Here is a 14,553-nt window from a genome sequence, read left to right on the forward strand (position 1 = left end):
TAGGTCTGCCTATAGTAGGAATGAATTTTCCTGTGTAAAACTGAGCAAGAAACAACAGTACAAAATGAGAGATAATGTAATGCTAAAATTCAAGCTCTGTGAGATTTTCCATCTATTTCTAATTCTGCATAAGATTTATAGTATCTTCAGATGTTTTTGTTTGTTCTGAGGACTATATGAAAACAGAGTTCTGTATTTTCATAGCAGAACAATAAGTAGTTTAGTCATTTTATAGTTCCATTCAAGTGTATTTACAAATCTAGATAAGTATTTTTCTACTGAAATTATATTTATTTGAGAAAACTATTTGTAGATCCAATGAGATTTTGTTAAAGTAAGACAAAATGAATGCTAATTTAGTATTTATTCTACTTTATTACTTTTCATTTCATTGCAGTTTGCAAGATGAATGTACATCGACGCTGTGAAACAAATGTGGCACCAAACTGTGGAGTGGATGCTAGAGGCATAGCCAAAGTTCTTGCTGATCTTGGAGTCACTCCAGATAAAATCACCAATAGTGGGCAGAGGAGGAAAAAGGTAATTTTGCTATAAAAATGAGACTGGTATGACTGTGCTGTAGCTTCACAAGCTGGAGCTCAATTCCTCTCACTTGACTAGCACAAAAGCTTTTTATTTGTTTTAAGTTAGTAAATAAATAAGAATTTGGCTATTGATTTATTCCTCTATTCTGAATTTCAGTTTGAAATTTATTTTGAGCTGATATAATTTTGTAGAGATGGAGACTCTATAGACTGGAAATATTTCCCTTTTTAATTCTAAGAAAGGAGATTTGAAAGAGAAACAATATCTGACACAGCAGTTTGTAGAAACATAAGTACGTCTATGCCTCAGAATTAACATTATTGATTGCTTGAGAGACTGTGCTACCCCAACAGTAACATTGTTAAGAAGTGCTGGTAAAAGAGCTAGAACATCTTCAGTTTTCTTTATATTTCTACTTGTGAATTAATGTTGATAAATTTCCACTCAGCACCCTGTTCCAGAGGATCTTATAACTTATAACCCTTCTTGGATATGTTTTTAGCTAATTGCAGGTGCAGAGAATCAGCAACCAGTTCCTGGAAGCACATCATCAGAAGAAGATAGGTCAAAGTCGGCACCAACTTCTCCATGTGATCAAGGTTAAACTTTTTATTTTCTAAATAATACGTACTGTCACTTACTGCCCTTCTTTATGAGAAGTAAGAAAAGACCTCAGCTGCAGCCTTTGTAGAACCTAATCAACCAAGTAGCTACAACCAGAAAATGAAGCTTTTAATGAGAAAGATACAAACTGTAAAAACTTGTTTTTAAAGGCTTGATCTCATTTCTTTTATATTCGTGAATTAAGTTTCAAAAGGTGAATTGAGTGGTAAAATTATAAAACCCAGAATATTAGTAAGTTTACCAGATGAGTCCTTGCCTAACTAAATACTTTTATGTAGGGAAGTTGTGCTATTGTAAGACTGATAACATTTTAAATAGTGCCACAGAACTTGAGTGTTTTAATCTATCTGAAAAGCCTGTATCTTTTAATAAGTTTCTAGGATAAAATTACTTTGCAGTTCCACGTTAAACATTTTTGGTAAATAATGATTTTGAAATATCTGATATTTTTGTTAAAATGAGAATAAAGACTTTGTTTATATACTCCTCTACATTTAACTCATCTAGGTGTCCACAAAAGTTTTTGCTTCCAAGGCCAAGAGGCAGAATTACTACATAAAAGCTTGAAACAGATTCTGAGGTTCTTTAACCATCAGGACTCATTGAATTTTTGTCTTTAGAAGCCTTGAAAACCATTTAGCAGATCTACACAATTGCTACATGAAGTAGCAATAACAAGTTGTCGAATACTTTGTTGACTTGTGTCTGATAAGAGCTGGAGCTAAGTAAAATACTCCATACATGTTGGCTTCCGAGGATTGGGATGCTCAGCTGTCCTTTGAACTTCAGAAGAAAAGACTTAATCAGGAAGGTAATAAAGTGAGGCAGGAAGATAGAGGATTTAAAACAAAGTACTGTTCTGTGGAAGCAAAACACGTGAATAAATCACTTAAACATCCATTTGTCCACTCTCCTGACTGACCATTTTGGTTTTGGATGTGTCATTCTTTTAGGTTCATTTCAAAAGGCCACTCTTCCTGTTGCAGGTTTTTGTCTGATTACTGCAAAGTGAAGAAACAATTTACTAAATATGTATACTTAGCTGCAGAATGCCTTCAAGGATGGTGAATGGTCCTTCTCCAAACTGATACAGACTAACACAGGTTAAGATGTTTGCTTAAAACTTCCTCATGTTTCCACAGAAATCAAGGAGCTGGAAAACAATATTAGGAAAGCATTGTCATTTGACAACCGGGGAGAGGAACACAGGGCAACCGCTACAACATCAGCTGATAACCAGCTTAACAAACCTGGGGAGAATGGTGAAAATGGGGAGGTCAAACAAGCCCAGACCAAGCGAATAGGCCTTGAAGAGTTCAACTTCATCAAAGTATTAGGGAAAGGCAGCTTTGGCAAGGTAGGTAGATTGTTTTGGCTTTTTTTTTCCCCTTGGTACGTAGGCTATTTTTGACTGCACTGCTTGGGAAATACTCATACTGATATTTTAAAAGTGTTCCCACTCTAGTGGTTTCCTTACATATTTTATGCATAGGGTAAAAGCCACTTTTGAGGTGGTGATCATGAATATCTATCAAATGATCAGCTGGAATTTTCTGTGGTTTATCTTGCTACAGTAACTAAGATCAAGTCTTGTGAAACAAAATGTCACTGCTTCAGTATTTTAAGATGTTGGTAGTGAAGATATACATACAGTTGCATAGGTGTTGATCAACAATACAAATCACAGAATCATAGAATGGCTTGGATTTGAAGGGACCCTTAAGATCATTTAGCTCCAACTCCCCTGCTTTAGTCAGGGACACCTCCCACTAGACCTGGTTGCTCAAAGCCCCATCCAGGCTGGCCTTGAATGCTTCCAGGGTGGTGACATTCACAACCTAACCAGGAAACCTGTTCCAGCATCTCATCACCACTCTCACAGTAAAGAATTTCTTCCTGATATCTAGACTAAATGTAGATCTCTTCCAGTTTAAAACCATTTCCCTCTGTCCTGTTACTACGTGGCCTTATAAAAATTCTCTCCCCAGCTCTCCTATAGAGCCCCTTCAGGTACTGGCAGGCTGCTAAAAGGTCTTCTCAGAGCCTTCTCTTCTCCAGGCTGGAAAGCCCCAGCTCTCTCAGCCTGTCCTCATAGGGGAGGTGCTCCAGCACTCTTATAATCTTCATGGCCCTCCTCTGGTTCTGTTCCAACAACTCCATGTCCTTGTGTTGAGAGCTCCAGAACTAGATGCGGTACTCCAGGTGGGGACTCGTGAACAGAGTAGAGAGACAGAATCACTTCTCTCAACGTGTTGTTTATGCATCTCTTGATGCAGCCCAGGATACAGCTGACCTTCTGGGCTGTAATTGTATATTGCCTGCTCATGTTGAGTTTTATCATGAGTCAACGCTCCCAAATCCTTTTCCTCAGGGCTGCTCTCGAGCCATTCTCTGCTCAACCTGTAGATGAGATTGTGTTTGAGATTGCCCAACCGAGATGCAGGACCTTGCACTTGGCCTTGTTAAACTTCATGACATTGGAGTGGGCCTACCTCTCAGGTCTGTCTAGGACCCTCTGGTTAGCATCACTTCCCTTTGATGTGTCAACTGCTCCACTCAGCTTTGGTGTTGTCTGCAGACTTGCTGAGGGTGCACTTGATCCTGCTGTCCGTGTCACCTACAAAGATGTTAAGTAACGCTGGTCCCAACACTGATCCCTGAGGGAATACCACTCAGTGCTGGTTTCCACTTGGATACTGAGCCATGGACCACAAATCTCTTAAGTGTGACCATCCAGCCAATTCCTTATTCAGCAAGTGGTTGTCATTGTTTTATGGGCTGATTCGGCCTGGTTCCATGATGAATGGGGTGAAGGGACCCATGCCCCAAGAAAGGGAAAAGGGAAAGGTTAGGGGGATAGGCCTAAAAAAAAACATTTGCAGCGATCAGAGAAGGGAATCTAATTTAATAAATATGATATCAGAATGCAGAACACAATATAATACAATATAATTGGAATTGAGGCTAATAAATCAAGTAAAACAAGAGAGAGTAAACCAAAGGCCTTATGCTAATGCTGAATGCAAGATGGCTTGGGAGCACTCTCTGCTGGGATGATCCGCAAGGGAAAAGAGAGCTGCCTCATGAATTGCCAACAGTTTTATCTTTCCCCCTGAGCGGAAAATGGAAAAACACAAAGCAACACAAAGTCCTCTGGAGTACATAGTTCTCTTCTGAGACAGGTACACCCAGAACTATCGATGATCCACTGAAGTGGAGCAGGTACTCTTTAACTCTCAATGTGCTACGTGATGTTATAATGTGGAATACTGATACAGAAAATCATAAAACCATGACAGTGGTCCATCCATCAAATCCATTTTTCTAGATCTTGGCAACCAGGGTATCCTGTGGGACAGTATCAAATGTTTTGCACAAGTCTTGGTAGATGACATCAATTGCTTGTTCCTTATCTACTGATGCTGTAACTCCAGCATAAAAGGCCACCAAGTTTGTGAGACATGTCCTGCCCATGGTGAAACCATGCTGATTATCACCAGTCACTTCATCTTTACTTTTCATGTGTCTTAGTAGTTCCTTCAGGAGGATTTGCTCCATGATCTTGCCAGGCACAGAGGTGAGACTGACAGGACTATAGTTCCCTGGGTCGTCTTTTTTTCCCTTCTTGAGGGTTACATTTCCCCTTTTCCAATCAGTGGGAACTTCACCAAACTGCCATGACTTCTCAAATAGAATGTATAGTAGCTTTGGAACTTGGGCCACCAGTTCCCTCAGAACCCATGGATTAATTTTCTCAGGTCCCATGGACCTGTTTACCTTCAGGTTCTTTAGATGGTCTCAGATCTGATCTTCACTTACATCAGGCAGATCTGCCTTCTCTAAATTCTTACCATTGCTTTCTGCAACTTGGTTGGTGTGGCTAGAGCCCTTGCCAGTGAAGACTGAGGCAGAGAAGTCACTGAGTACCTTCACCTTCTCCGTATCCTTTGTGACGAGGTCTTCAGTTTCCTTCCGGAGAGAGCCCACGTCCTCCCTGACCTCCATTTTATCTCTGAAATAATATTGTTTAAGCAGGAAAAATCCATCCAGGAACAGTGCTGTGGAGTTCTGAGTTCATTTCCTCTCTAGATAATATCCAGTTCAAATTTACTTACTTCACTGAACAATTTACATGATATGATGAATACAAGAGAGTTAAAAAGCTACTGGGAAAACTATGTATGACATAATTCATCAGATACCTTCCCACAATAGGGAATTGATGAGGTTAGAAGGGACTCTATTTACAGTGCATATAGATTTTCTTTTCACAGTGCTATGCTCTGTGGAACCCAAAAGGAGAACTGAAATGTGAATCTGTTTCGCAAGTACTCCCTTCCTTGATATATGGGAACTGCAGATATAAAGGGACAGCGCTGAAGCAGTTCTTTTGTGTCTCCCTGTTTTCTGATATGTTCCCTGAAGCATACCCTGGCTCTAAGCCACAACTAACCTTAACATAGCATAGAACTTGAATTTTAAATAACAGTTAATATTAACAGTTTTAAAGCTGCCAGGGTAATGTGAGGGGCTGTATTTCAGGTTCGTTGCATACAAGTCTCACAACCAAAAACAGGAGATAAAAGGAGGAAATTAGTTTGTTCCTTCTTTTTTTTAGAGATCTCATTAATAGGAATTCCTTAGCATATGCAAATAAAGGGATAAAAACTTCTTACTCTTTGCATTCTTAACTATGTATGGCTTGTTTCAATACCAGCAAGATCTTTCCCTAAAATTACAATAATTTAAATTTATAAGCATGCATACTTGTCTGGATGAAACTGTAACTGACATTGGACTGTTGCATTATCCATTCATTATATTTCCAGTGCATTCAGACTCATACACAGCCCTCCATTTATGGTACATACTGTTTTTGTGTACACAGAATTTTGGTTCGTTCTAGGTAATGTTAGCTGAGCTAAAGGGAAAAGATGAAGTATACGCAGTGAAAGTCTTGAAAAAAGATGTCATACTTCAAGATGATGATGTAGACTGCACAATGACAGAGAAGAGAATTCTGGCGTTAGCACGGAAACATCCATACCTAACACAACTTTACTGCTGCTTCCAGACAAAGGTAAACTACATGAGCCTTTTACCAGTTTATGCCCATGATACAGTATGTGCTATTTCCAGAATAACAGAGAGCAACATACGATGTACAACAGTAATGCAAAATCATTTCTGAACAGATGCAGATATTTCAGCATTACAGTAGTGCTGAATGTGAACATTGGCCACTGATCAATAGCAAAAACACTACTACTCTGTACCAGGAGATGGCAGCATACGAGTTCAAATAAATAAATAAATAAACAAAAAAAGACTGCTGAGGTGCCATTTTCAGAGATTCTTGTGCACATTTATAATGTGTACCATCTATTGAATTAAGTGCGTGTGTTTTTAATATCCAGTGTTCACAGGGAAAATTCTAAAATGATTTTGTTAAAAATAAGATTATGGCAGAATGCTCATCTGTTCAGATTCTTGTGCTGTGTAGTATAAAATCAATGCTCAAAAAAGAAAGGAAGTAGTATGCTGCTTATCAAATAATTTCCTATAATTCTAATGCTGGTGATGTTCTTGAGTACCAGGGTGGAGGAAAGGTGGAAGGAACTGATAATGAGAGCCTTTTCCCATGGTGTTTTATTTGCTAATAACTTTTCTTAAAATAAAATTCCTTGTATTAGCTTACGTTTTGAATTTGAGATGAAGCAAATGTTTGGATGGTGTGGCTATCTAGGATCTCCGAATCCAGTCGGTCTAAGTGCAAGAGACCTAATTTATGTCACAGACCATTACTGTTTATCTTTTTTTTTGCCCTTTATTTCTCTCATCATTCATCTTATCTGACAGTTTTTACTTAATTTTTCAGAGAGCTTTATTGACAAAATGTACACAAGGTGAATCTGTCTTGCAAATAGGATATTAGTTGTATACAATTGAATTTACAGAAGCATCTTTTATTTTCGAATTGTCTGATAAAATGTCTACTGTTTCAAAGCATAACGGTTTGAACTTTGCCAGTCAAACTAAACGTGCCATTCATTTCAACAGGATAAGCTATTGACTTACGGGGAATACATTTAATGCGTATATATACATATATATGTGTATGTTTGTATATAATATTTAAATAACACACTTGAAAATTAATATTCTTCACTTACCAGTCATCATGTAGATCCAAACTACTGGGTTTATTTCCTCTCATTAAGATGTTACATTTGAGCAGTTGAGTAAATTTAAGGAAACAGATGTTTATTAGATTAAAGGAATAATTTAATTTGCATATTAAACAAAAATAAGAGTACATAATGGTTCATATTAGCATATGTGTGTGCTTATGTAAATGTATACACCTTGCCAACCATGTCTGTGGGTTCATGGGACAAATGAATTAGTGAAGTACTTGTGTAGAATTATTTACAAGCAAAGTTGTCAGGAAAAATAAATGAAACAGTGAGAAAGCCAGAAGAAAATGTTTAGTAGGAGCAAGATCATAGCGTGTTCAAATATTCTGATAAAAAATGCCTAACATGATTTTACAGTTCTAAAAATACTGAAAAAAGTATTAGTGTTTTATAAGCTTTGAAGTTAGCACGCACATAAAAAATTACCCTGGAAAGTGTGTATATGGAAGATTGTTCCATGTACACTTTGTCTACAAAGGGTGTTTCTTTCACTTATTGAGACTTTACATGCATTTTGAATATATTGTGTTTGTATAAATATTGTAAATAGTGTTACTGTCACTGAGCATAATTACTATTTTACATGAAGAAAGTGATAGAAAAATTGTAGTGGGGTTAGGACAAAAACTCTGTGAACAGAGAGGTATCTTTTGGGCTAAGGCAAACCACGCACTCTGAAACACAAATAAATGTACAACTGTACATTTTTGTATCGTGTAGCAGAACATATCAATACAAAACAGTTTACATGAAATGAATTATGCCACAAGTTTCTCTAGCTACTACTCTGTTTTTCTGAAGACTTTATTCCTTTCTGTTGTGTTGGTTGTTTTTTTTTTTTTCCACCTGTTATTGCTTCTTTTGTACTGTGCTTTTTGTCTTCCTCACTTCACTCCAAGGTATCAAAGCAAGGTATTCAGAAATTCTTACTCTCTCTTCCTAGATCTCTTACCTAGAGAAACTGAGATACTTTGCAACGAATGGTTGTAACAATATTATAACATGTGGGGTTTTTTTTCAAGAACTTAGAAGAATTGATGGTTAGGTAATTTACAGAGTTACAGATCGTGGGCCAATGACACCAAGTGATCAATACCACATCGAATGACACCCAATCAAATGCGAAGTCCATAGCTGAAAAATCTGCGTTTTTCAAGCCCACAAACAATTCTCAAAGAACTCTATGAGGAAGCAAAACTGTAAAAGCTAAAATTAATACTAACGCTAATTAATAATTAAATCTGTTAACACTATAAAATATTTATGAATGAAAAAAATTAAATGATAGTAAGTGAATGAGTCAGTGAATTATTTGCTTGTGTTTAGTAGAAAAATAGGAGAACTTGCTTTAATAAGTACGGTTAAAGTAGCTTTACTGAGACAAAGGCCACTGTACAGTGGAGTTTAAAATGTGTTGAACAGTAGTATCTAGTTACTTACACTGCAGTTGTATGCCATAGCTGCTATGTTTTACAGAATTGGTCATTGAAGTGGTCATTCTGGAATTAAATTTTAAGTTTCAAGTCAAGCTTATTTGTTGCATGCACCCTAACAAATGGGATTGTTGACTCAGTATTCGTTGCCAAAGTACTCAGAGGTTTATTTTATGTAATAAAACTGCCTGCTTTGTTCCTCTTCCACAAAGATTTAAATGTAAGAGTTCAACATTAAATAGTGCAGTGTTTTCCTTCAGTGTCTTCACATTATTACTAAGGAAAAGTTGCCTAACGTGCACTGTACAGTCAGCACACTTTAGTATTTTTTTCCGTAAAGCAGACTTTCATTAGTACCATTTACTAAATTATGTTACTGACATCACAAATAAATAAGGGATCATATTTTAGATGTATTTAATATTCAGAAATCATGCCAAATAATGGTTAATAACAGCATACTGTGTTTTTTTTGCCTTCTGTATCCAAGCTTACCTTTTGCAGTCCTATCAAGCTTCTTGATAATGCAGATGAAAATTCTGCAAGTTATAGCTATTGGGAAAAAAACAATTTATATGCATCACTAATTTAAATACAAGAATAATTCTTCTAAACTCAGGATTAGCATATAATCATACTGTGGCATCAATTCATTAGAATATTCCTGCTTAACTATAAGCACATACTTTCACTCAGTTAATCTCAATGCTATGCACAGGTCAAAGTTTTCCAGGGAATTAAATGTACTTTTCAGAAATTGAGGCTACAGTTGAAAGACTAATAAATTTCTAAAAGTTTATTTATAAAATACGATTTGTTTCCTGTTTGCTTAGCTCAGTAAGTAATTTTGTTTGATGAAACCAGTTTGCTCTAATTCCATCAAAAATGAGCCACAAAATCAACATTCTGTATTTAAATTATTTGCATATAAATGTTTTACTTGGGGAGTGCTGTAGTCTTCTGCAGTGACCTGAAGTCAAGAGACCTGGGTTCTATTCCAGAGCTTGAGATAAAGCGTGTGAAGCTGACATATAATGTTTTGTCTGGAGTAGTTGAAGTGTGAACTCTGTGACCCAGTCCTACACATTAGAGTGTAAAATCTATTCAGTACAACTACTACTGAAGTGTGTTTTTATGTAGAAGGAATTCAGGTGATTTAGTAAAGCATATATTCTAAAACAGCATCGCATCCTATACTGTGCCTTTCTCTTTAGGCCAGACTATGGTCAAAGCAACTATCAGTGTTTTCAGAGGCCTGCTTTGTAAGCATAAACTTATAACAAAGCTTTCAGTTTGTCTACTGGGATGTAAGTAAAGAATGTTGCAGTCTGTATAATGACACTCACAGAAACTTGCACGAAGCCCACCATACAGTGCACAGCATTTTTGTAAGAGCTTACTGTTGCTTGTCATCATCTTTGATTTGTCAAGGAATTTCATGTCCTTTAGTGAGAAAATGGCAGAGATGGGGAAAGGGAAGGTTCAGGTCTACTTCTGTTTGCATTGTTGGTTTTTTTTTCCAAATTTTCCTCTTACCTTCTCTTTGTCTTCTTCTGTATTCTGGTTTTCTGACAACAACTGCCCTTTTTCCCTCTCTTATATGCTCTTCACTTCAGCCTTATGCCTTGGTTCAGTGATCAGCTGTTGGGACAGCGTCAGCATCAAGTTTGGTTATTAATGCTTCAGTCAGTTGGATGGTAAGGGAGTCTTAAGGATTTAGAGCTGCTTTCTCTGAACACATGCATGAATGCATTTTGTCCATAGCTGGAAGTTTTAGAACTCTGAAAATTAAAGACTTTTTAATGGGAAGTTGAGATTCTAAAAAATTTATGTATACATATCTTCACTTTGTTTCTCACATGCCCCTTTCAACCTTCCTTATGTTATTTAAAATTTTGAAGAGCTCTACCATGTGAAATATACATAAATATATACACATATATGTTTACACTCCATGCTTTATAATAAATTATCTTAATAATTGCTTTAGAAATAATTTTTTTAGTGAATTAAGATGGGAAGATTATGATAATTTATAATAAATGTCAAATGCTACAGAGCTACTGTTTCTAACATCTACAAGAAAATTGCTTATCCAACCCTAAAAACGATGTTTTATTTCCATGCAATTGGCTTTCATGTTCATTGCCACCTGTGTATTCACTGTGCATAGTTCTGAAGCAGTCCTGTAATGCCATTTGGTTTTCCTCTGTATTCTGATGCTACAAAGTAGCCACATACTGGTGGAAGACTTCAAGGACATTTATGAATAGGCAGTAATGAATCTATTACTGCTATGTCGATTTGTTAACCATTATATTCTACCTAGAGGCTCAGAACTGCTTTGTGTAGTAGGTTTGGATAACTGTGGTTCGGGTACCGCTCCTCTCAGTGCATTTGCACAATGTCTGGAGAGCTTTGGGTAAGGCTGATGGGTTTTAAAGCTAAGACTTAGGAGATTTTGTTTGAGTTTCAGCAATCATGCTGTTACTTTCTACTTTTGCCGTATCTTTGAGCTTCTTTCTGCATCAGACCCCTTTTTGTCAAAAACAAAAGTGATCAGTCTTTTCTTCTACTCATGGCTTGAATGAAGGGTGCTCTAGAAGCAAGGCCTGCTATCTTATTGTGTTGGCCCATAACATCAGATGTGGATATTGGTGGTATGGAAGTAGGAATTGAACCTTCCTTTAAATATTCCATTATATTTTGTTGTGCAGCAGTTGACGGCAGAGGGGCAGTCTGACAAAATGTTTTGTGACCTTGAAAGTCACAAAGATATGGAATTGAATTCCTCCATGCAGAAATAAATGGCACCCATAGGCGTTCATTGACACTTGCTGAATGCTTATGGACACCAAACAGTGGATGTGAGCACAGTGAGGCAGTGGGTGATGCTTTTCAGCAGTGGTGGGTCACCTCTGTGGTTGCAGACTGCTATGAGCACAGCATGCAAGCTCTTGTTCATTGCTCATGAAAATGCATAGCTGCTGGTGGTGGTGACTGTGTTGAAAAATTCGGTTTTGTAGCTGAGAATTTGCTCTATCAAATAGTGTTCTTATCCTCCTTGTATCTGTTGTATTTTGCATGGGAATAAATAGGAGATGTCTTTCAGAGTGACCAATGTATTTCAAGGTTTCCGGGGGGGGGGGAGCATTGGAAGTCCAGTAGTACAATAATATAGTAGTATGTTGTTATAGGATCAGTATCAAAAAGTGGAATGTTTGAAAAGATATAAAATGAAGTTATAATTTTAAAGTGAAATACTCTGACAGAAAATGTAAAAGAGTAAAGGAAGAGAATATATTTAAGATGTCTTTAAGCCTTGTTTTCTAAATTAATTCAAGAAGAAGCACTGTAATAGTTAACCAAAACTATCTTGGGTAATGTAAAAGCTGTTTTGTTTCTTTCTTTAACATATATTTTTCTTACATATATCTGTACAAAAAAAAAAGTAAATTACTTCTGTGCCATTTATGATATACAGTGCAAATTAACCTTACTGACTGGCCACTGTAACATTCATCTGGGAATAATCAGAGTTTATAATCCATTTTATCTGGTATTCTTGTACTTTTGTTGCTAAGCAGCTAAAGCCATTATGTAGATATTGCTATATGGGTGTAATCAGATTAGCACAAGTTTGCATTGCCTTTTATTACTGATTAGTGTCAAATTAGAACTTTTTAGGTCCCGATTCTGTTCCTTATTATCCCTGCTTCACTGGGTTTGTCATGTGTGTGACAAACGACTAAATTAGCCCCTGTATTTTTATCTATTTCAGTGCTAAAATATTTTAATGCAATCTAAATAGAAATTTTTCTGATTATTATTCCTTAATGGAAACTGTTAACTGTAGTAAAAAGGTAGAATAAAATGGTAAACTTTTTATATCCATCTATACTTACTTAAATTCAAACTTCATTTGAATATTTTAACTGTATTATTATGTATGTACACAGAATACGTGCATTATTGGCTATCTTTTTATTCCCAGTTTGGTTTCTACAGTCATTCTGCATCACAAAAATTGCATTGAATTAATTCTTCAGAAAATGTCATGAAGCACTCGAAGTTAGAGTAATATCTGGTGATGGCTTATATCATGCCATCAAAGTCCTGTAAATATAGGAGATTTTGGTAGAATAAGGTTTTTGAAAATTTTGAGTAATTAATGTGTTAATTTTTTTTTTATTGACTGCTACTGAACATGAATTCATTGACTGCAATCAGTGTATTGTCTAAAAGTAGACGCTGTGGACAAAAATAGTTGGAATGGTGAAGTTGCTGATTAAATACTGTAATCATTGTGTTGCTCACACACACAAGCCCCTGTTTCCAGTATGATGACCCGGTTTTGGAAACTTACTGTTATGCTGCTCAGTTATTGCTAGCTGTTCTTGAAGGATTATTAAAGCCTGGTTAGGTCACTAAAGACTCATTGTTCACATTAGTCCTTTTAGTGTTACACTTCAAGTCAGACTATCAGCGCAGCCAGACTCATCAAGGGCCTGTAGAAGAAACTGCTCCTCCAGCATAGAGAAGGCATCAATCAGAAAAGTCTAAATGCTTCTCTTTCAGACCGGAAAGACTTTTATTTTGTGATGCAGCACCCAAACTGAACGGGACTCTTTCACACCCTCTCAAAGCTAGGGCTTGTTCCTAGTTTGCAGTATAAAAGTGAGAGCTGCAGCTGCAGCTCCGTGTTTCGCTGTGCTGTAACCTTTTGAGGCCTCAAGAAACCCTGGGAATAGCCCTGACTCAGCATCTGCAGCCAGAATTCAGTATAACTACTGTCATGAAATAGGTGAGAGTGAGTTATAATTTGTAATGATTTTATTTACCTAATGCCAGTATATTAGGATTTTGGAGTTAATGCTGCCAGTAGTTGACTGTATTACATGTATCTTAGTGTAGCCAAGTGGAAAATTCAGCTTCATGATTTTAGTTCTGCTGTGATCATGTGCAGACAGGAGGGTTTAAGGATAACAGGTGTAGGTAAAGACCTTTTTCAGTACTGTTTGCATATCTCTTGTGCAGTATGTAGTTTCAGATAATCTGTTCACTTCTCCCCTTGAGAAAAATTTCTTGCTCCAGTTGAGACATGTTTGAGGGGAAGAGTTTTCAGAATGTAGCATATGCTTTGCCAGTAACTTTTCTGGCAAGTCTAACTGTCCAGTACACCATGCTTTAAGCAGAGATCAGAGGAACTGGGAATATTGTTGTCCAAACAGGACAAAAGGGGTAGCCAACTTTGAATAGAACTGAAGGATATCCATCACTTACTGGATCTATAAAATCACTATAGAATCTTACTGCTGTCTTAACATCATGCTAGTTGGCTTGTTATCTGATATACCTAATATAGTAAATTTTGGGGGAATGGAGTACTCAATGTGGTACCCATCATTCAACAGGATAATTGGACAAAGATGCTTAAAATAAAATCCTGCTGGACTGTGGCTTTTAGTTTGATTTTGGGAGAGAGGAGTAGGAAATGTGCAGAGTAATAATTTTAAATTCAGTCTTATCTCACATTTTAATATATTGTGGGCCACACTGAATAATTTTAGTGTTGGCATAGAATGTCACCTGCACATACTACCATGTGTGGAGGCAGGCCAAACGCAAGTAGGGTGTAACTTAGAATAGATTTCTTCTAATCTCTGCTTCCCAGAACGACACCATACTCAGATTATTTTTACAATGTTATAGGTGCATTAGATTTCAGAGAATTGAGTTTATACCATTTTATG

The 14,553-nt window shown here is 36.7% G+C and overlaps 1 protein-coding gene across 1 annotated transcript in view; it reads left to right on the forward strand.

The window, feature by feature from the left end:
- The window catches only part of PRKCE (protein kinase C epsilon), a 272,383-nt gene that overhangs the window by 177,166 nt on the left and 80,664 nt on the right, over positions 1-14,553 (forward strand). The window contains exons 7-10 of the mRNA XM_065754869.1: positions 398-540; positions 1,049-1,145; positions 2,313-2,527; positions 6,077-6,250. Of these exons, the coding sequence (XP_065610941.1) occupies positions 398-540; positions 1,049-1,145; positions 2,313-2,527; positions 6,077-6,250 (629 nt within the window). The remainder of the gene's footprint in view (positions 1-397; positions 541-1,048; positions 1,146-2,312; positions 2,528-6,076; positions 6,251-14,553) is intronic.

This window comes from Cyrtonyx montezumae, unplaced genomic scaffold (genome assembly GCF_038088225.1).
Source record: "Cyrtonyx montezumae isolate F1298 unplaced genomic scaffold, pur_monq_1.0 scaffold_0, whole genome shotgun sequence".
NCBI classification, from domain to species: Eukaryota; Metazoa; Chordata; class Aves; order Galliformes; family Odontophoridae; genus Cyrtonyx; species Cyrtonyx montezumae.